The sequence below is a fragment of the Euleptes europaea genome, chromosome 5, assembly GCF_029931775.1.
Source record: "Euleptes europaea isolate rEulEur1 chromosome 5, rEulEur1.hap1, whole genome shotgun sequence".
NCBI lineage: Eukaryota > Metazoa > Chordata > Lepidosauria > Squamata > Sphaerodactylidae > Euleptes > Euleptes europaea.
In genome coordinates, this window is record NC_079316.1 from 68,260,684 (window position 1) to 68,282,738 (window position 22,055).

Here is a 22,055-nt window from a genome sequence, read left to right on the forward strand (position 1 = left end):
CCTTGCCGGCTTCCTTTCCCCCCCCCCCCCTCTCCGCCGGCCCTGAGAGACCCTTCAGGGGCTCCCGGAAGAAGGGACCGCAGCTGCCGCCGCCGCCGCCGCCGCCATCTTAACCAAGGGCAAAAGTCCGGGCGGCGGGACGAAGGGGCTGTTTCCGGGTCTAGGACCGCGGCCCTTAGAGCGCTCCCTTTGCGGGGGAGAAAGGCGGTGGGCGCACGCGGGAGTCAGGACGAGCTCTCACGCATAGAGCTTGCAGTGCTTGCGCCCTTTTATCTTTGGAGGGGAGAAAGTTAGATGATTAGATAAAGCTCCCCCCTCCACCACCAATCTGCAGGCATCGCTTGTTGTGTTTATCCGCCAGAGCAAAAGTCTTGCGGCGCCTGAAGGAAACGTCTATCATGACATCAGCTTCGTTTTCATAGCGCGGTTCATGGGGGGGGGGGGGACTCGTGACTGGCAAAAAACCAAAATAAAAACGCGCCGCCGATGGCCAGATTTTAAAGCAGGGTTGCCAACCTCCAGGTGCTGGAGCAAAGGTACACAAGTACTAATATAGACAGGCTGGGATAAGGATAGTACGAGGCTCTCAAATAACTGCAAAAACATGTATTGACAAAGGAGTAAGTGAACGTGCAAACACGTATCAAAGGAAACTTAGCACCGTTTCCTTTGATACGTGTTTGCACGTTCACTTACTCCTTTGTCAATACTTGTTTCTGCAGTTATTTGAGAGCCTCGTACTATCCTTATCCCAACCTCCAGGTGCTAGCTGGAAATCTCCTGCTATTACAACTGATCTCCAGCAGACAGAGATCAGTTCCCCTGGAGAAAATCGCCGCTTTGGCAATTGGACTCTGTGGCACTGAAGTCCCTCCCCTCCCCAAAGCCCGCCCTCCTCAGGCTCCACCCCAAAAACCTCCCTCTGGTGGCGAAGAGGGACCTGGCAACCCTGTTTTAAAGCCACCTACCGGATTTGCAGGATTGGTTTTGTTTACAGTGCTTCGAAAGCATCTCGTCCTCTACCTCCCCCTCCAAGTTATTTAGGGTGGGGTTAGTCCATGGTTTCAACAGCTACGGCATCATAATATTTGGGGGGGGGGGCGTTGCGTTAGGTGATTACACCCAAACTGAGTAGGAGTGTTATTGCGGCACCTTAAAGGCTCACAACATTTTATTCCGGCACACGTTTTTGTGGTGTAGAGCCTCCTTCGTCAGATGTGAGCGCTGTCAATTTGCCAAATGTATGCCCACTATGCATCCGTTGTAGCTATGTGGCCAACGCTTACGCCAAAGAAAAAACTTTGCAGCCCTTGCGCCTCCCGTATTAACAGTGCGCAGAAAGTTATCAAACACATAACGTACTGCACTTTGTACAACAGTAAACACTGATGTGCGATGTTGTTGCTTTAAGAAACAGCATTTATGGGGGAAGTACTAAAACTAGGAACAGCATTTGCCCACAGACAATACATGACTGCCCATAGTGAATACATGTTTGCCAATAAGGAGCAATGAGAGCACGCTTGCCAGTAGGGAACACTGAGACCATGCTTGCCAATAGGAAACACTGAGACCACACTTGCTGTATTGGCAAGCATGGTTTCATTATTCCCTATTGGCAAGCGTGGTTTCATTGTCCAATATTGGCAAGCATAGTTTCAATGTTCCCAATTGGCAAGCGTGCTCTCGCTGTTCCCTATTGGCAAGAGTGCTCTCACTCTTCCCTCCTGGCAACTGAGCATTGTCTATGGGCAAGTGCTGTTCCTAGTTTTAGTACGTCCCCATTTATGGTGGGGAAAGTATCCTATAACCAATTTAAATAAATATTGAAGATGTGCTCTGAAGCCCCTTTTCATTTTTTATTCTAACAATCCAGTAAGGTCAATTAGACCGAGAATGTATGACTGACCCAAGTTCACCCAGCATGTTTCCATGGCAGATTGGGCATTTAAGCCTGGTCTTTCCAATCCTAGCCAGACAGTCTAACCACACGGCATACTGCTTGTCTAAACAGGCATTAAATGGTTGCGTGAAAAATTCTTCCAGCTTCCAACTATTCTTTGGACCGAGGAAGTAGTGAACGCTGGATTTAGCACTTGTGCTTTGTAATTTTTTCCAGGAACTCTGTAAGCTGCTTTGAACTTTTTTTCTGCCTCACCAACAGCCCACCTTATTGTTCAATTTTACAACCCTGGAGCTCTATTCCAACAACCACTGTGGAACAGAGTCATCAAATGAACAAAGTAACTTTTCGGGGAAAGGATATCTGTATTCTAAAGCACGCACACAGAGAGAGGCCAGCTCTCAAAGTGCTTATCCCCCGCCCCCTTGCGAGGTTTTTATGTGGGGTTTCCCAACCAGTAATATTCTTAGTATAAAAGAGCAAGAGTCCAGTAGCACCTTAAAGACTAACAAAAATATTTTCTGGCAGGGTATGAGCTTTCTCATATCTGTATCTGAAGAAGTGAGCTGTGGCTCACGAAAGCTCCTACCCTGCCAGAAAATATTTTTGTTGGTCTTTAAGCTGCTACTGGACTCTTGCTCTTTTATTCTACTGCAGACAGACTAACACGGCGACCCACTGTGAGTAATATTCTTACTGAGGCTATCGTATTTTGGTCACGTCATGAGACGACAAGAGTCACTGGAAAAGACAGTCATGCTAGGAAAAGTTGAGGGCAGCAGGAAAAGAGGAAGACCCAACAAGAGATGGATGGACTCAATAAAGGAAGCCACAGCCCTCAATTTGCAAGACCTGAGCAAGGCTGTCAAAGATAGGACATTCTGGAGGACTTTCATTCATAGGGTCGCCATGAGTCGGAAGCGACTTGACGGCACTTCACACACACAATATTATTCTTGCCATCCAGCTCAGGAATTCTAACAACCGGAAATGAAGACCACGTGGGGCGCTGTTTCCTCTATAGGGAAAACCGGCATCGCGCAGGATGAGAAGCGCGAACTCCGCCATCTTTACTGAGGGCACGTCACGTCGAGTCTTTGAGCGTTCCGCACAGAGGAAGCGCCAGTCAGCGCGCGCCTCACGGGCAAGCAAGAAGGGCAAAGCCGAGCCCGCCGCCATCTTTAATGAGGGTTTTTTTTGTTTTCTTTGGGAAGTATACGGATTAGAGAGCCTAGAGGCAAAGGGACACTCGGCAGGTGGCTCGATGACGACGCGTATTCAGCAGCAGGTTCACCCCGAGCGCCGCGACGGGACACGAGGACCTGCTGCCGTAAAGAATAAACTTTGTTCCACTTCTCCCACCCCCACCCCCGTTTCACTTACCGCTGGATACTCTCCCCTGGGCGGAGCGACAGTAGCCGCACCGGTAGCCCGTCGTCTTCCCTTTGTATTCCACGATGGAGTACATCGTGCCCAGCGGCCTTCCCGCTCCCCCAGCTTGGGCTACTGGTCGCCGCCGAGCGGCTGCCGCGCTTTCGGCGCAAAGCCACTCGCCCGCGCGCGAGCCGCGGCCTTTCCTCCTTGGGCTCTGGGCCCCCGGGGACGGTTGGCAACGGGCCCCTCCCGCGCCGGGGACCTTCCTGGCCGGCGTTCCTGGCAACCACGTGGCCAGAGGGAGCGAATGGTGGCGCCGGGCGGCTGTTGCCGCTGTTCCCCTGCGGGCTCGGGCGGCCACGCGCCCCAGCGACTGCCTCGCCTGCCCTTCGTTAGAGTGGCGACGGTGACAGCTCTTTGCTCATCTCGAGAAGGGACCCCCCCCCTCCCCGCTCGTTGCAGCGGTAGCACCGCCGCCACCTCGGCCAAGAGGGAAAAAAAACTCTGGTTGTTTTCTGCCGCTCCAGAAGGTCGGGCCAGAACCAACGGGTTGAAAATTTTTTATTTTTTTATTTTTTTTTATTATTTTCTTCATTTAATACATCAGCATATAGGTCAACATCTATTTACTAAAAAATTGACAAAGTAGTACAAAACGACAAAAATAGTAGTAATGTAAAATTAAAAGGATTCCCCCCCCCCCCCGCCTCACTCTTTTCCATCTAAAAATAAATTGCATATACTTTTGCTAACAAAATCAACGGGTTGAAATTAAACCAGAAGAGTTTCCTTCTGGACGTTAGGAAGGACTTTCTAACAATTAGAGCGGTTCCTTCGTGGAACAGGCTTCCTCTGGAGGTGGTGAGCTCTCCTTCCCTGGAGGTTTTTTTAAGAGGTTAGATGGCCATCTGTCAGCAATGCTGATTCTATGACCTTAAGCAGATGATGAGAGGGAGGGTATCTTGGCCATCTTCTGGACATGGAGTAGGGGTCACTGGGTGTGTGTGTGGGGAAGTAGTTGTGAATTTCCTGCATTGTGCAGGGGGTTGGAGTAGATGACCCTGGTGGTCCCTTCCAACGCCATGATTCCATGCCATTGACAAGATTGCATCTCTTGGACCTCTCCTGCCCTTAGACAGAACACTGGGTGACCCAAAGAGTGCCAGAAGACTTTGGAAAGATGCTGGCAGAAAGCTTGCAGTGAACCCGACAAGAGTATGCTACATAGCCCATTGGAAAACATATGAAGTGGCAATGACAGTGGCAAGGCTACCATTCTCTGCAACAATTGTCAGCTACCTCTTGACCCAACTATTTAAGGTGTCCCATCATCTGCTGGAGTGGCAGACTCTTAATCTGGAGAACCATGTTTGATTCCCCACTCCTTCATATGAAGCCTACTGGGCGACCTTGGGCCAGTCACAGTTCTCTCAGAGCTCTCTCAGCAGGCAATGGCAAACTATGTCTGAACGTCTCTTGCCTTGAAAACCCGGTGACCTGACACACCCACAGAAATCAATTAGCTGTGACACCATTGCGAGGTTCTTTGCTGATAAAATAACACAAATACACTCTGACCTGGATGCTACAGGTAAGATAGGGCTGGCTGATGATATGCCTAAATACATCACCTGGTCTGATGACAGACCGTTCTGACCCAGCAGATGGCTTGAAGGCTCTTGTGCTTCCCACTTTTGACAGGGTTAAGAGCCTTGGGGTTACACTGGATCCAGCATTACTGCTGGAGACGCAAGTGAACATGGCTGAAGAAAAAGCTTTTTTCCAACTCAGAGTAACCTGCAAGATGGCCCCCTACCTTGAGTCAGCCAATCTGGTGGCCTGGATTCATGCCACTAACATCAAGACTAGACCACTGTAATGTGCTCTACATGAGACTCCCCGTAAAGTCAATCCGGAGACTCCAGTTAGTTCAAAACGCTGCAGCTACATGATCTGGAGCTAGGCAGAATGTGCATATCACTGCCATTCTGCAATCACTTCATCGACAGGCTCATTTCAAGGTATTGACTATCACTTACAAAGCCCTTCATGGCCTCCCTCCCCATGCTCTGCCACAACTTCGCTCATCCTAGCAGGGCTTTTCTGCAGATAACAGAATTATTCAAGAGGGCTGTTTGTGCAGGTAAGTAAAACTGTACTGTCAGAACATTGCATTGGTACAGGGAGAGGGACTGTGACCTATACCTCTGTATTGCTACTTATCATTGTAAGAATGCTCCAGACTAGGTAATTTTTACACTACAATGTATCGTGTTTAAAAGCTCTTGCTTGTTTCAACTCCGAGATTTCTCTTTGTTTTCAGATTTCTGTAGTCTAAACTCTGTTGTATTGTTCATGGGATGTCCCGTCCTATTGACTGTATTTGACTTCCACTGTCTAATCCACCTTGAGTCTCAGTGAGCAAGGCCAACAATAACCAAACAAAAAAATAAATAAGGAAACTCTTTCAAGCTCATGTTTCTGCATAGAAACAAAAATTAAGTTTAATTTAAAACAATTGTTGGCAAATGCTCCCTTTCTTCTTGAGGGCAAGGGGATTAAAGGTGTCATAGGTCACAGTTATGTGAACATGGTGGAGAAGTAGGTTAAGGAAATTTAACAATGAACCACACTGGGAAATTAGGGGGGAAAGTGATCACCACACACACACACACACACTCTCTCTCTCACACAAACTCCAGTAGATTACCAGTTTCCTAAACAGGACAATACTCTCTAGTAAATTGCTGCCTTGTAAAATCTATCAGTACTTACCTATAGCTTTCACATAGAACTGAAGCTATTACATTAGCATGACCATCAAAGGATACTGGCAAGGCATTAGCAAATTATCACATTTATTCTGTTTGCACAGTTACATCAGTCAAGAGGTACTGAATTTGTTTTAAATATCACCTTATTGAAAGGCGCTGCTCTTTTTAATTGACATTCCACTTTTTTCCCCAATGGGGACCCAAAGCAGCTTCCAGGCCTCCTCCATTTCATTCTATGAGGTAGGTTAGGCCAAAAATGTGAGACTGGGCCCAAGGTCAGCCAGCAAGCTTCCGTAGCGGTCTCCTAGATCGTAGTCTGACCTGCTAACCTCTACACCAGCTCCCAATTATGTTAAGAGGCAAATTTGTTTTCTTCATGCATCAATGCGTTTGGAATAGGCAACATTTTTTATCTCAAGTGCAGAACGCTTGTGTGTTAAGTGCCGTCAAGTCATTTCCGACTCATGGCGACCCTATGAATCAACGTCCTCCAAAGTGTCCTATCTTTGACAGCCTTGCTCAGATCTTGCAAACTGAGGGTCGTGGCTTCCTTTATAGAGTCCATCTATCTCTTGTTGGGTCTTCCTCTTTTCCTGGTGCCTTCAACTTTTTCTAGCATGATTGTCTTTTCCAGTGAGCTTACTTGCACCCAAAAACAAGTGAAGAAATGATGGCTGAAGGTGGCCAAATGTGGGAAGTTGAGCACCACTTTCAGCACCTCAGAGACTTACCTTGGATCCAGCCTGTTGCCTGCATGGGTGTAGGAGGTAGTGACGAGATACGACACATCCATTGCCTTTTGAGCTACTGCATTCCACTCTTGTCTTTGAGCGTAAATCAGTTGTAGGAAAAGCTTTGGAGATTATTATATTTTCAGATCTGATGAAGCAGCATGCAAATGTATAGAGGTCATTATTAATAAATGACTCGCTTTCCTACTGTGCCATTGTTTTTTGGTTTTTGCACACTGTTCTTAGTTTTGGTCCTTTGAACAGCCTCAGTGTGAATTCTTGAACTAAATCTAGCAATGTGTGGTGTGATTTCACAAAGCCAAAACTTCCATGTGCATGTGTACCTTCCAAACAGCTAAGAGAACGGCTCTGTTCTTCCCTGTGTGTTTACAGGTATTCCACTTCATTGTTTTCAACAAATGCAAGTACATTCACAGTAGCTGAAAATAAATACATACATTCATGCAATTGTCTTGAAATGCAGACAGACCACTGAAACGTTGAAATATCGAAACAGAGTTTCTCATTACAACACGTGAAAACATTCTGTTGAGTTTTTAACCAAAGCCGTGCCCTTTCTCCCCATTTGGTCTCGCACTTGGCAAGACTTCTGGATTCACCCACAAAGATAAGTATTCTTCCACTAATTTCAAGGCTATTTGCATTAATAAAAATTGTTAATACAGCCCTTCTAAACTGTTGTATAATAGGAAGAAACACCACAAACATGAGACTTGTATAGAATACAAATATAACTTTAATTTCTAACAAATTGTTAAGGTACATAGTTTGGCACATAAACAAGCCACAAACGGAGAACTAAGAACAAGTTATAACAAAAAGAATATCACATCTCATTTAAAAAAAACCTGGGGGGTAGGAACACCAACAAGTTCTCTGTTTGAGCAAGTACTGTGCTTCTTGAAAGAGAAGGACTGGTTTCTATGGGCAACAACTTCAACAGGACATTGCCTAGTACTAATCCTCTCATGGAACTTTCCAATACCTGTAAAGGGAAAAAAGTAGGCTTCGTTCTGTCTTCAGTTACATGAAACAAGTTGAAAAATCATAGAAATAACCACCTCTCAATAACTTTGTGACTAAGTTAATATCTGAAAGGTACCTTTCAGAATTGTTCCAGATCACTGGGTTTCCTGGTTAGCTGGTGGAATCATGGGCTGTGAAATTTCAAAAGTCTTCACAATATTCTGATGAGAAAAAAGGATTGGCTTCTAATGTTAACTGAATTTAAAATTCACATCAACAATAAAGAGAATCAAGCATTTTGCCTTTCTTCCAGCATCAGCTACCTGGTTCAGAACTTTGAACATAATTTGAGATGCATGTTGGGGGGGGGGGACTAAGAAATAAGTGTGACCACCTGTTCATCCATTCAATAAAACGTTTGCATCATACTCCCCCTTACCCTGAATAACAAGTGGAGCTTGTGTCAATTTTGTTCAATAAGATATGGAATTATGTAGCTGTTACCACTTTATTGCACAGGCTTAAAGTGAAAGGATCAGAATCAAGAAAAAACAAACAACTTTCCAAAATTTTACTACAAGCAGGACACAAAATTGCTTATACCCATTTTGTAAAGACATACACTTCACTTTTAATCATGTCAGAATCTTTTTAACACACTTGAGCTGCTTTATAACAGTAATTTAAACAGTTTAAAATCAGCAGTAAATAATTTTTTTAAACCCCAAAGTGAAACAATAATTTTCAGATAAGCATCTGAGGCAGTGGGCTATGGTCCACAAAATATATGATAAAATACTTATTTTTACAGCCACAAGATTAAAAAATTCCTATGAGGACAGAAAAGACTACACCAACATATGAAGTTGCTTCACACTCAATCAGACCATTGTTCAACAAGGTCAGTGTTGTTTAGTCAGACTGCAAGGAGCTCTTCAGGGTCTCAGGTAGAGGTCTTTCACAACTACCACCTGCTCCTTTTAGCTGGAGATGCTGGGGATTGAACCACCAAGCAGATGTTCCACCACTGAGTCACAGCCCCCTCCCAATAAAAAAACAACAGAATTAGGTCAAAAAGATGTCCCAGGCTACCAAAAGAGAACCAGAACAAGTTATACTAACCAGTACATCAACACCACAATTGGCGTCTAAAATTTGACTGTGGAGATTATCACTGAAAAGGCTCCGCTTCAAGTCTTACTTCTGAAGGCAGGAATATCCAAAACAGAGCCACTGTTGCAGACTTTAATTGATGGGCAGGCTTGTACAATTAGTTCTGCCATTTATTCAGTACTCCAGAATCTAGATCACAGTCTCCTGGGAACACTTTAGTTAGCTTAAGGGAAAGGAGAAACATTTTCACTTTACCTGCCATTCTTCATAGTTCATTGTTAAGACTGCTTGTTTCCGTGCTTGAGTATCCTGATTGTTTTCTCCTTCCTCTGGATATAAAGGTTCTATCACACATCACATTTTAAGAACAGAAAAGTTAGTATTTAAGACAAAACTTACAGTATACTTACGCAAGTATCTATCAGGTCTTATGGCAATCAAATAGTCACTTTTATAAAAGAATTCTTAAAATTTACCTATTATGGGAAGTTTGTCCTCATCCAGCTTGATTCCTGCAAGCCCATCCTGGAATAAACACATCTCAGGTTATAATTAAGCCAGCAAAAACTACCGAAAAATACCTAATTGGTGTACAAGAATCTGAGATTTGGCAATGTTTAAATGAATAAGACAATGTTTCTATTTCACAGATTCCCAGGCCTTGAGATGATTTTTTAAATCAGGGAAACAGAATCAGACTACATTCCCTATTATTTCTAAGCCTTAATTTCTAAGCGGACTCCATTGTTGGCAAGAGATAGAACCAGATAGCTGATTTCAGCTTATACACAGAAGATTTAGGAACCAGTACTGTGTCTTCCTCCCCACTCCACTCCCCAGTATAATCAATCCAAGTTAAAATGAAACCAAATACAGTCCTAAATTTGCTTTGGGAACTTTGGTTAGACTTTCAAAGCATGTTTTGAAAACAGCCAGTTTAGAGATTAGTTTTATTTCCTTTCTCTTTTTGCCATCAAGTCACATCTGACTTAAAGCAACCTTTGGTGAGGTTTTCAAGGTAAGAGACATTCAGAGGCGGTTTGCTATTGCCTTCTTCCATGTCAAGATCCTGGTGTTCCCATCCAAATACTTGCCAGGGTCGACCCTACTTAGCTTTTGAGGTCTGACAGGATCAAGCTAGAAGAGAAAGGGAGAGGTTTGTTCTTCAGAAGAGAAGGTCCAGGTAATCCTGTGGCCTGCTTTTTAATCCTGGTTTCAGTTTTTAAAAATACATCAGACCAAATTGTTGTATAAGATTAATTAGTGATATCACATAGGCACTGGGCTCCAAAGCTGTGGCTTTATGCATGGAAACATTTACCTTTACTCAGCAAGAAATTATTTAACTAGGAATCTTCAAGGCTATAAAAAAATAAGTCTTTGTGCTTCCTGACAATATTGCTTCAGATAAAGTTAAAGTTAGCGATGACAAATGGATGCATTTTGCTTTTTAAATGACAAATAACACTGCAAACCATTCACACCTACCCTTATTAGGAAGGATACGTGAAACATATTTTCTATAGTACGAGGAAAAGAATCTGGATCAGTCACAAACTCAAGGAAGGATATTGGAACACCAGCTACAAATATAGAAAATGAGGTGTGAGAACATGGTGCTGCTTTTACCATCCTTTTGCTCTTTCTTTTCCATGCAGCGGCATTAAGAGATTTCTTTTAAACCTGTATTTGCTGCATCCTGTTGCCTATTGGCATTTGGAGAATGGCGTTAATCTGATACTTGCAAGGGAGGGAGCTACAAAGAGCAATCCCACTGCAATCCCAGGATAATGATACAGCTGAGTGACAGTTTACATAAAATATTTTAAAGAGAGTTGAGTACCACCAAAAACAGGTGGAGCCAAAGCAACTTGAGCTAGCCTAACAGTAGGAAGCTTAAGCAGCTTGCTCCTCCCCACTTTGCGGATACTGTGAAGCTGACTGGAGTTTAACGCAGGACTCCCTATAGCCACTGCTGGCTTCTGCAGCCATTTCAGATTAATTATGTTCCTTCACCCTGCAAAGGAGAAAGGAACAACTCCCCTCCCTCCTTTACAAGCTTTAAGATAGGAACAAGTAATGCTCCAATTCAATTTTGGCATTAGCAGTGTTCTACTTGCATACTTACGTTCGTCTCTAAAAAAGGATTGTAAATATCCTAAGATCCTCTCTACTTCTTTTTCTGTGGCTTCCTGATGAGATTCTTCCATCTTCTTCAGCTAGAAGTACAATTCAATTAAGCTGTCATTCACAACTACATTATACTGTAGGGGTACATTGCTGTTACATGGGCCAGAACAAAGCTTGATCAGAACTAAGCAGGCTGCACTCCGATATATTCAACATCAGACCCTCACCAATGATATCATGATGTCTTGACCAAGGAGACCACCTCCAGTCCAGAAGCATCCACTCCTATCAAGTCAGGCCAAGACACCATGGAAGGCACAACATTCAAGATGGTTTCACTGGAGGTGGAGTAGGCTGTCTGCCTTGAAGTGTTAGAAAAGCAGACCACCGGTACTCTTCAGGGTGCATATTCTGTGTCCATGTTATACAGTATTCTCCCCTAAGAATATTCTTTCCTTATAGCAGGAAAAACAATTCTGTAAACCATTAAGAGTATACGCGATAATGCAGCCAATGTTTGACGCAAGGCTTCAATCTCTACACAAAAAAGTTGGGTCCACTAACCCATGAAAAATAGTTCACGAAACCATCTCTTCTCCTTAGTCCCTTGCACCTGTCACAATCCTCTCCCAAGGTCTGGGTGATCTTCAGAACTAGAGTAGATGCAACACTGGAGAACTGAAGCTCAAGTAGTAGTCAGCAGAAATCACTCCCTTCAAGGTAACTTGCAAGGAAGCTGCCAGAGCTCTCACCCTCACATACACCCCCCATTTGAAAAATATTTTTTCCAGTGTTGGATTAAAAGGCTTCAGCCACATATTACAAGCCATTTTACATAACTGATTGGTGAGAAAGGGACACTGCATACATGTTAAAAACGACTGTTACAAAGAATAATATCTACGTTTCCACCCTGCTCCAACAAATCAGATCTGTGCCTGAAAAGTCTTCTGAATTTTTATTGGATCCTACACTTATAAAAGGCAGTTCCCTTTAGCAAGTACACTGAGAACAACTGGACGCTGAAATTCACAACAGTAACAGACTACAATTCAATGCATTACCCCAGCCACCCACCCACCCACACTACCTGTGCAGGCATGACCCTTTTTTCAGCTGGCCCTGCTTTCTTCTGCCTTTCAATTCGTGGCCTTTGAACAGGAGGATCAGCAGTGAAAGCTCCCAACCTAAACAAAGTAAAACAACGTGGCTCCCATGTGCAACAATTCAAAGTTCAAATTGTTTAAAGTTAACATTTATTATTCTTTTGAGGCGGCCTAGGAAAATTCCAGATATTTGATCACATGGGGCTGAGAGAATTCTGAGAACTGCAACTAGTCCAAGGTCGCCCAGCAGGCTGCATGTGGAGGAGTGGGGAATCAAACCCGGTTCCCCAGACCAGAGTCCACCACTCTTAACCACTACACCAGGCTGGCTCTCCTTTGGAGAGTTTGGAGTTGTGACCTGGCATGGTTTTGACGTGGCATGGTGAGCGAGGAAGCAAAATGGCTACTACAGGAGGCAGAGCCAGTCACAAAATGATTGCTGCGGCTTAACTTCAGTAACAGTGAAATGCTTGTGCTTTGGTGGCAGCTGGTGCCAAATCAACATTTAAAAAAATCTGCACAATCTGGAAAAGCAGTTGCGAGTAGCAACATCAATACCAGCTCACATCACACGCCTCACCAAAGAGAAGCAGTTCCAGCTATCACATTAGAGGTGAGTTAATTAAATGTTTGACCAAATATAGCAGGCTAATTTTTAAGTTGATAATTTTGTATGGCCTGCGAATGATGTTATAAATATCCAAATGGCCCTTGGCAGAAAAAAGGTTCCTCTCCCCTGTCCTAGGGTATGATAGGAAAGTCACAAGCCTGCGGTTTGTAATACTTTTAAAATGGATTATAGATGTTGCAGATAGAATACGGATACAGTGAGCTTGATGATGCCTGCCCTGCCCTTATACAACAGCGTTTGTTCAGTGAGGGGAAAGGAAAGATGCTTTGCAAATGCTCAGTTACTCTTTACTAAATTGCTCCCTTCTCCCAATCATAGTGCCAGGCAACTCCTCAATGCTAACCACAATCTCAAAAAATCTTGGCCAGCTTTCTCTGCTTTTGTGGGGAGGAGGGCGGATAAATCCGTCAAAGACCCCAAGGAAAGGCAGGGTAGAACCAGAGATGGAGGGCTCTACTTCCCTAGCCTACCTGGGGCCATTTGGCTACTGCTTGCCCCTGAAACAATAGCACACACACTCATTCACAGGGTAGCTGCCACCACCTGTCACAATGAGATCTGAGGCAGAGTCTAACAAGCCTACTTCTGCCTCTTTCTGCCACCCAGAAACAGAGTGAGAAGGGAAGGTAGATGAAATTACTTGAAGGGAAAACATAAAGAGAACAGAAGGATTTCATACACATAGGAGAATGCAAAACAGATAAAATACAAAAAGCTAATGCAAGCTAAATACACCGATTCCCTACTGGCTTACAGATCCTGAGCCATATCAGCCTGACGTGGGCTTATCCGGCAAGGGGCCTCATCTTCTGCTCCCTCCACAGAAAAGCAAATGCAGCTCTCACTTCAAGGTTTTATCGTTTTTTTCCCATGATCGCACCCCCCTCACATGGTTAGTTGTTCTTTTCCCACTCCACATGGTACTAAGCCAATCAAGTGATCCCACTTGGAAGAAAAACCCTCTTCCTTTCTGTGGGGCATTGCTCCTGTTCTTGCTAGTAAGCTTAATTAACACAGGGAACCATGGGGACCAGGATGGGTGCTCAAGACAATCCCTGATTTTTTTTAACAAAAGTTTTGAGGTTTGTTTGCTTGTTTTTGTGAACCTGGGCTTCCCACTGAGCTTGTTCAGGTTCAGCATTAGATATAAAACGTTTCCAGTTGTGGTTTGAAGACATGCTATTTTGTCAATATTTGAAAAAAAGTATCATACTTACATGAAGTGGAAAGTAGGTGCTCTTCTAAAGTACTTTTTTGCTTCTTCACCAAGCTTGTGCCAAGCATTGCTAGGCAAAAATCCACTGGCAAGCTGCTCACTGTCATTATCACTTTCATCTCCTTCTAGACGATTTAAACCCATGAATGATAACTGTAGAGGAAACATACTGGTATCAGTTTCCATTTGTCACCATGAAACAGAAGTCTACTCCTAGAAAGCAGGTGTGTGAAAGGACTACCAGGCTTAATATCAGCTTCCTAAAGGTGTTTTCCACACTCCACCAAACTGAACTAAGGATAGATACAAATAAATTAAACTTAATTTTGATGCATCATTTGATGCTCCATTTCAACAGGAACTCGTGGTCATTCCCTTGACAGAATTTTAACTGAATTACTTAATTTTCCAGCATTGTTCCAGCTTTTGCATGCTGTTATCTTACCCTTACTCTATACACTTTAAAACACACACATTATCCAGAATTAGTTGTCTAATAGGCACAAAGATTTTTTTTCTTTAGATTTATTAGCACAAGAATTATACTATGGCACCTATTTTATTTGGCTCTCCTGGACCAGGCAGTGGTACCAGGCAACCAATGGTGTAACACCATTGCAAATGTTACAGGTCAGTCTGCTAACCCTGCAACAGGATAATGTGTCTGATGTACCAATATTGTTTCTATATATTACACAAACAGTTTATCTTCTTATACAAGTCAAGTCACCACACTATTTCTCACATTTGTAGGGCAGCCTAATGGATCAGCATGGGCAGTCAGATGCTACACAAGTGCAGTAAACAGAGGAATGAATGTTTTACTGAGCATAGATCTCAGGATTCCTAAGAAGCACAACACGTCGCACAACGTTTCACTTAAAGTCAGAAACAGTTTCTAACTCTTGTAGCTGTAAGATAAGCTTGAAAACATGCTGCCAATACTTAGTGATCTTGTACAGTCATCTCTCATTTGAGACTTTAGTAATATTTCAGTGCCCTGCATACTTACTGGCATTACTCATAACTAGCCAAAGAAGAACATAAAATATATACATTGCTTATACAGACTGTTGGATTCAACTTTTTGCAATTCAGAACTTTGACTGGGGGGGACAATGTACACTACCTAACCCAACATTTTAGGTTACTGGGCTTCTGGATTTTTTTTTTTTTTAAGCAGATTTGTTAACACTGTTAACTAAGAGCACAATCCTGAAGGGGGGGTATATATGCGGCTGGGAGCAATGCTGCCTCCTCAGAGGCTTCCCGGCTGCCGCAGAGCCTAAAAAAGCATTTAAAAAAATAAAATAACGAAAAAGGGGGAAACGCCCTATTGAAAACAGTGAGGCTGTGCCACTGAAAAAGGTGGCACAGCCTTGCCGCTCAAGGGGGTGTTCCTAGGGCAAAAGGGCTGTGGAAGCAGCCGAAAGGCAGCTCTATCCCTGGGAACGCCCTCCCGTGCTGGTGCAAGCTTTCCCTTCTGAGAAAGTCCGGCCGGCAGCACCCAGATGCTGGCGTGTTTGCCCCTGCACCAGCGTAGGTGCCACCTTATTCCTTGATAAGGTGGCACCTTCACTGGTGCGGGGTCACACTGGCTCCAAAGGAGCTTCGCCCCCCTTTCAGGTATGGGCTGCCCATCTCACAACAATAAAGTTGTTCTCTGCTTTACTTTTAAGCTTTTGTAAATGAAGAAAGATGGTAGAGTAAAAATTCTGCTATACTATAAGATGCCAAAGAGGAAAAGTGATTTATACAACAAGTTCTTGTTGAAGAACTCTTAAGCACAAAAACCTTATTTTAGCAAATAACTAATTCCTGCAAACTTACTAGATCTTCAGCAAAAGCAGATGGATCAAACACTGTCATGTCTGACTGCAACTGGCTTGCTTTTTCCTTTCCTAGATTTGATGCCAAAACTAGGACCTGAGCATCCAGAGCAGCCTCCCTGGCTCGGGACACTTAAGAAAGAAGAATATTTTGTTACTAGCAAAGGCTATTGAAAGTCAAGTATTTCATTACCACCACTTCCTAGAATACTTGCAAGCACTCAAAGAGTTCATGTCTTAAAGCAGAGACTCCAAACATTAAATGAAATCTACTAGAACAGTAAATTCCGCTTTCTTGTGTGACCATCCAGTATAGCTTTGCCTTTTGCAAGTTTCTCAGAAAATCATATTACTGGCAATTGATGTTTTGGCTACTTTTATGTAATTATGCAAATAGAATAGATGATTTGCCATAACAGTGGCAAGTTATTACAGTGTACAAATAACCTTAATGTTAAAATTAATTATACCTTTAATTTAATGCAAGAGGTCTAGATGAAAACAGATAACTTGAGTGGGTCCTTGATGAAATTTTCCTTATCTGTCCTTTTTGCAACATGAAATATTCAGACAACGCTAACCTAATCAGTAACCACTCTGACAACTTAAGCATCCCTCACCCCAATTGTTAGCTGGTGATAATTGATTTCTTCCTCATCAATCTAGTGCAGTGGATAATGGCCCTCCGTAAGGTTTTCAGAGACAGTATATTTAATTTAGCCATGATGATTTAGGAACTACAAAGTGACTGAGTGGTTGTTGGCAAGCTCTATTTCTTTGTGCCCAGAACCCATGTAGTGATTAGAGTGCCAGAGTAGGAGCTGGGAGACCAACCCCAAGTTCCTGGAAGAAAGGCATAAAGATGTGATGAAGAGATACGACGATTCAGGGGCAAGAAAGAGCATTTCAGGTGCATTGTGCTTTGAGATACAGACTTTTCCACAGATATCAGTCAAGTATTTCTGTAAGTTATAAAATTACTTACAACTGGACCAGGTTCAATATATTAAATAACTATGTTCATATAGCCACGTATGATAAAATATAACTTTTCTGTGTTTTCATTCCATACGCACTTTTAGAAGAAAAGTTGGTTTTTAAATGCCGACTTTCTCTACCACTTAAGGAAGAATCAAACCGGCTTACAATCACCTTCCCTTCCACTCCCCACAACAGACACTCTGTGTGATAGGTGGGGCTGAGAGCTCAGAGAACTGTGACTAGCCCAAGGACAAGCTGGCTTCATGTGTAGGAGCGCGGGATCAAACCTGGTTCACCAGATTAGTCTGCTGCTCATGTGGAGGAGTGGGGAATCAAACCCAGTTCTCCGGATCAGAGTCCACCGCTCCAAACCACTGCTCTTAACCAATATACCACGCTGGCTCTTTATTTTAGTAAATAAAAACAATAATAATGCAAACATTTGGGCAGCTATCGCATTACCTCCAGTAAACAATCTGTTGGCTTCTTCTAGTGTTTCTGTCAGTTTATCATTTCTGGTACTCAGCATCGTCTCACGATTATCTACAATAAAATATATATTATATACCTTAAAAGAAAGAAAAAATCAGCAGAGCAAGACCTATTCAAAAAGTTCATATGACAGTCTGCTGCATTCCAAGGAGTGATCACAGACCAGTTTGAGAGAGAAACTGGGGAAGCGTGTTAACATTCCTAACTCTTACAACTAAAGAACCTCCGTGTAAAAGAAAGAAGCTTAAGTTTAAGCCACAAACCAGCGACAGCCAAGAGAAATCATTCTCAGTAGAAAGCAAAGGTTTATCACTTGTGCCAGAACCACCATGATACATTTGGAAGTACAATATATCACCTTTAACATAAATAAATTTTAAAAAACCCTCATTTTTAAGTGGTTATCAATGTAAAGAATTTATAGATCTATCCTTTTCTCGGGAGTTATTAAGTAACCTACTAGCATTTTTAATTTTTCTTTAATATCAATTGACAATATTAATGATTAGGTTATATATGACAGTGGGTATATAATGGATATTAGGAATAAATAGAAAATTATAAATAATTATATACTAGTTTAGTAAGAATAGATAATTTTTAATATAAAGAAGTGACTAGATTATGAATAGGTAAGAGGAAGCTGGAGGGGGAATCTAAAATATTAGATGTATTTAACAATGAAGGTATACTTTAAGCTATATATTGCTATTTACTAACATATGGAAAGATAAGCTTTATGAAATACCGAATAAGATGGATTGTGCTATTATGGAATAAGCAATAAAAAGTAATTTAAAAAAAAAAAAACATAACCACTTTGAGTTCCTCCATTCGGTTACAATATAAATTCCTGTTATGAAGATAAAAAGTAATTAAAAAAACCCACCTCGAGTTCCTCCATTCGGTTACAATATAAATTCCTGTTATGAAAATAAGTAATTAAAAACAAACAAACAAACAACCGCCCCGAGTTCCTCCATTCGGTTACAATATAAATTCCTGTTATGAAAATAAGTAATTAAAAACAAACAAACAAACAACCGCCCCGAGTTCCTCCATTCGGTTACAATATAAATTCCTGTTATGAAAATAAGTAATTAAAAACAAACAAACAAACAACCGCCCCGAGTTCCTCCATTCGGTTACAATATAAATTCCTGTTATGAAGATAAAAAGTAATTTAAAAAAATGTTGTTATTTCGGAAAGCCTCCCTCCCCACGGAGTTTAAACTTTCTCTCTCTCTCCGGGCCACACACTGACACACACACACCCAGCTAAGCGCCGTCTGCTCCTCCCGCCCTCCAGGAAGCCACTCACGCTGAACCATGTTGATCAGCGTCCGGTATTCCTGCCGGAGCAGCCGCCGCCGGGCGGCGTCGTCCCCGCCGTCTCCATCGCCTCGCTCGGCCCCCCCTGTCGCTTCTCCCTCGCCGTTCAGGTCTCCGTCGCTGTCCTCGGACGAAGAGCGTCGAGAGCTGCCGCTCGCCCCGTCCATGACCCCGCTGTTCAGGCTTCCGGCCGAGCGCGCTCTTCCTTCCCGCGCCGCCGCCGCCGCCACGCAGCGGGAGGAGGAGAGAAATGCGTCAACGATCTGAAACCGAAGGCGGCACCTATCGCGAGCGTTGGAGGACATAACTACGGCTCCGCGGCAGGCCCAAACCAGAACGCGAATCCCGATAATTTGCGTGAGTCAAGTTCCTTTTCTCCGCCTCCCGGAGGAGAGGGGATGACGTCACCCTCTGGTTCAGCTGTTGACTGAAGGGAAGGACTTCTTTTCTTCTTTTTTTTAAATCCCCGCCGGTGTTTGGTCTAGAAAAATAACACATGAAGGTCTTTTTGTGGAGTGGGGGGAAAAGAAGGAGGGAAATGCGTCAACGATCTGAAACCGAAGGCGGCACCTATCGCGAGCGTTGAAGGAGATAACTACGGCTCCGCGGCAGGCCCAAACCAGAACGCGAATCCTGATAGTTTGCGTGAGTCAAGTTCCTTTTCTCCGCCTCCCGGGAGGAGAGGGGATGACGTCACCCTCTGGTTCAGCTGTTGACTGAAGGGAAGGACTTCTTTTTTTCTTCTTTTTTTTTTTTAAATCCCCGCCAGTGTTTGGTCTAGAAAGATAGCACGTGAAGGTCTTTTTGTGGAGTGGGGCGGGGGGAAAAACACGCACAAACACTGGCTGAAAAGCAAGAGACGCTGAAGTGCTTGCAGGGATCGTTGCGTTTTTTTAAAAAAAAAATTGCGTGAAATACTTCCCCCGTTTTGTCTCTGCTTGTGTTTCAAAGCAGACTTCGCCTAGTCTGCGGCATTCTTAAGTACGGTACATGGTAATACAAATGTTAGATCAGCACGCAATATGGACTTCATGGAGCGCTGCGCAAGAAAAGAACTTAAAACACCGTTTCCCCCAGGACAGTTCGACTTGTAACACCCAACTCTTGTTTCTCTGCCCCTGTTATCATTCAGCGAGAGCGCTGAAGTACTTTCCACAAGTTAACAACTTTGTATCAGCAGGGTCACATAGGGTTGCCAGATCCCTCTTTGCTATCGGTGGGAGGTTTTGGGGGCGGAGCCTGAGAAGGGCGGGGCTTGGGGAGGGGAGGGGCCTCAGTGCCACAGAGTCCAATGGCCAAAGCAGCCCTTTTCTCCAGGTGGACTGATCTCTGTCGGCTGGAGATCAGTTGCAATAGCAGGAGATCTCCAGAGAGTACCTGGAGGTTGGCAACCCTATTAGCAACAAATACTGGTACTCTTCTGTAGATTAGAGCGGTTGATGTTGTGCAATCCCTTTTGAGTGTCAATGAGAAAAAGGCATTTATTTGTAATTCTTCAGACACAGTGAGGTGGGCACAGCCAGCCACACAATGACGGCCACAGCTTAACTTCAGTAGCACAGTGCAGATCCTTGTGCTGTGGTGGCAGCAGCTGCCAAAGCAACATTTAAAAAAAAATCTGCACAGCCAAGCAAATCTCCAAGAGTCAATCGTAAGCCTTGTACAAAAGCCCTACCTGACCCCACCCACTTCCTAAAAAACACTTGGCGGGCGCCAGAAAAGGCGCCAGCAGGCACCATGGCACCCACGGGCACCACACTGGGGGACCTCTGTTCTGTGAGTTTCAAAAAGACAGCACAGACAACAGTTAGGATTTAATAATGTTTACTGAAAGTTAAGTCCTCTGGGAAGGAGAAAACTATACTCCTGTAGAAAGACTTTCATGCCCCAGAAATTCCTCATGCCTGTGTTTGGTATTGCAGTTAGTAGCAAGTAAAAAAACGTAACTGTCCATAGTTGTTTGCCTAGGAAAGTGCATAGACAGCTGCCAGGAGCAATCAATACTTATATTTCAAAATAAGACACTTAAAAGGTGGGGGAAATCTTTTCTGGCACTTGTGTTCAAGCACTGGCACAAATGATGTAATATTATCCTGGGTTAAGCATTTAAAACTCTTCTTATGACCCATTGAGTCTAATAGAGGAAACATGATGCCAGGTAAACACAAATCATGTTGTTCTGCAAACTAAGGAGAATTGCAGATGATTCATGTTTAATCAGATAACTCATTCTAGGTTTGTTTTTAGCTCCCTGTCTTTATAATAACACCTTAGTTTAGTTTCCTTAGTTCAATTTCAGGCAATAAAGTAGACCAGTTGCCAGACTAAATAATCATGACTTGCTATGCCAATAGAACATCTTAGTGCTGGTCTTTGGCGGTTCTTTCTTACTAGTTAGTCAGTTCTGCAAGTACTGTCCTGAGTCCAAGGCCAATCTTGCTCACTGATGAGCTCTGAGCAAAGGAAGGGGAAATGGCTCACTGTTAAGTATCTGTTTTAGGTGCAAAAGGTCCCAGGTTCAATCTCCAGCATCTTCAACTAAAAAAGGACCAGATAGTAGGTGATATGAAAAATAGTTACTTGACTCTAGAAAGTCACTGCCAGTCAGAGCAGAAAGTAGTGATTTTTAAAAGGCCAAAGGTCTGACTCAGCATAAAGCAGCTTCATTGAGGAAAGTCCTCTTGCCCAGTTTCAGAGAATTGGTGGGTATATATGGTGTCTAGTCAGTTTCATAAAATTACATTGATTTGCAGGCAGTGCAAAGTTGGCAGAAATACAGTCCGGAGGCAGATTTGGGACATCTTCAAAAGGTGGCAAAATATCAGTTGTTACATGAATTACTACATTTTTACTGTGGGAAAGGAACCATTTATAGTTTGCACTCCATACATCAAAATGTCTTGGCCTAGTGCTGGTGATGAGAACAAACCACAGTAGGAATGAATGACACCCCCCCCCCCCATGTCTGCTCCTCCATTATATTTGTCAAACTACAAATTGTAGATTGGGGTGGGGAGAAGGCTACTGCGATGATGGAAATTAAAATTACACCCATTGCTGTGCAGAGATTGAACTCTTCAGGATGCTGCTTGTGGTGCCTACAAGAACCTGAAAAGTTGGTGTGATCAGGGAATCTGACAGGACATATATCAAATGAACCCAAATCATGGGAATGTGACAGCTATTCAGAAGCGCCTCTCTGAAAAATCTGCGTTCTTTATGTAGCCCCCAAAAAATCAGAAGTTGATTTTCTTCCTGTTTTTGTTTGTCTAATTTTGGGGAAATGTCCAAACAATGGAGATGAGTGTAGTCACTTAAGGAATTGCTGATCTTCCAAAGGGAAGAGTGTGTGCAAGGGGTAGGGATGAAATAGGCAACATGATGCAAATATTTCTGCACGGTCCTATGTATGTTAACTTAGAAATAAGTGATAATGAGATTCCAGCCTTAATGTTC

The 22,055-nt window shown here is 43.3% G+C and overlaps 1 protein-coding gene across 1 annotated transcript; it reads right to left on the reverse strand.

Annotated features, from left to right (window-relative positions):
• Positions 1-7,924: 7,924 nt before the first annotated feature.
• On the reverse strand, positions 7,925-18,904 carry NSMCE4A (NSE4 homolog A, SMC5-SMC6 complex component). Its single transcript, XM_056850470.1, has 10 exons — positions 18,589-18,904; positions 17,238-17,318; positions 15,796-15,926; positions 13,967-14,118; positions 12,103-12,199; positions 11,011-11,101; positions 10,371-10,465; positions 9,359-9,407; positions 9,138-9,226; positions 7,925-7,990 (listed from the first exon to the last, which is right to left on the reverse strand). Exons 1-10 carry the CDS (start codon positions 18,902-18,904, stop codon positions 7,925-7,927), a joined length of 1,167 nt encoding a protein of 388 aa, XP_056706448.1.
• Between the last annotated feature and the right edge of the window lie 3,151 nt (positions 18,905-22,055).

Coding starts and splice junctions, on each gene's coding strand:
- NSMCE4A (XM_056850470.1), bottom strand. CDS start 18,904: ATGTCCTCCAACGCTCGCGATAGGTGCCGCCTTCGGTTTCAGATCGTT. Junction 15,927..17,237: donor CAACAGATTGTTTACTGGAG/GTAATGCGATAG, acceptor TTCTTTCTTAAG/TGTCCCGAGCCAGGGAGGCT. Junction 9,408..10,370: donor ACGTATCCTTCCTAATAAGG/GTAGGTGTGAAT, acceptor TGTTTATTCCAG/GATGGGCTTGCAGGAATCAA.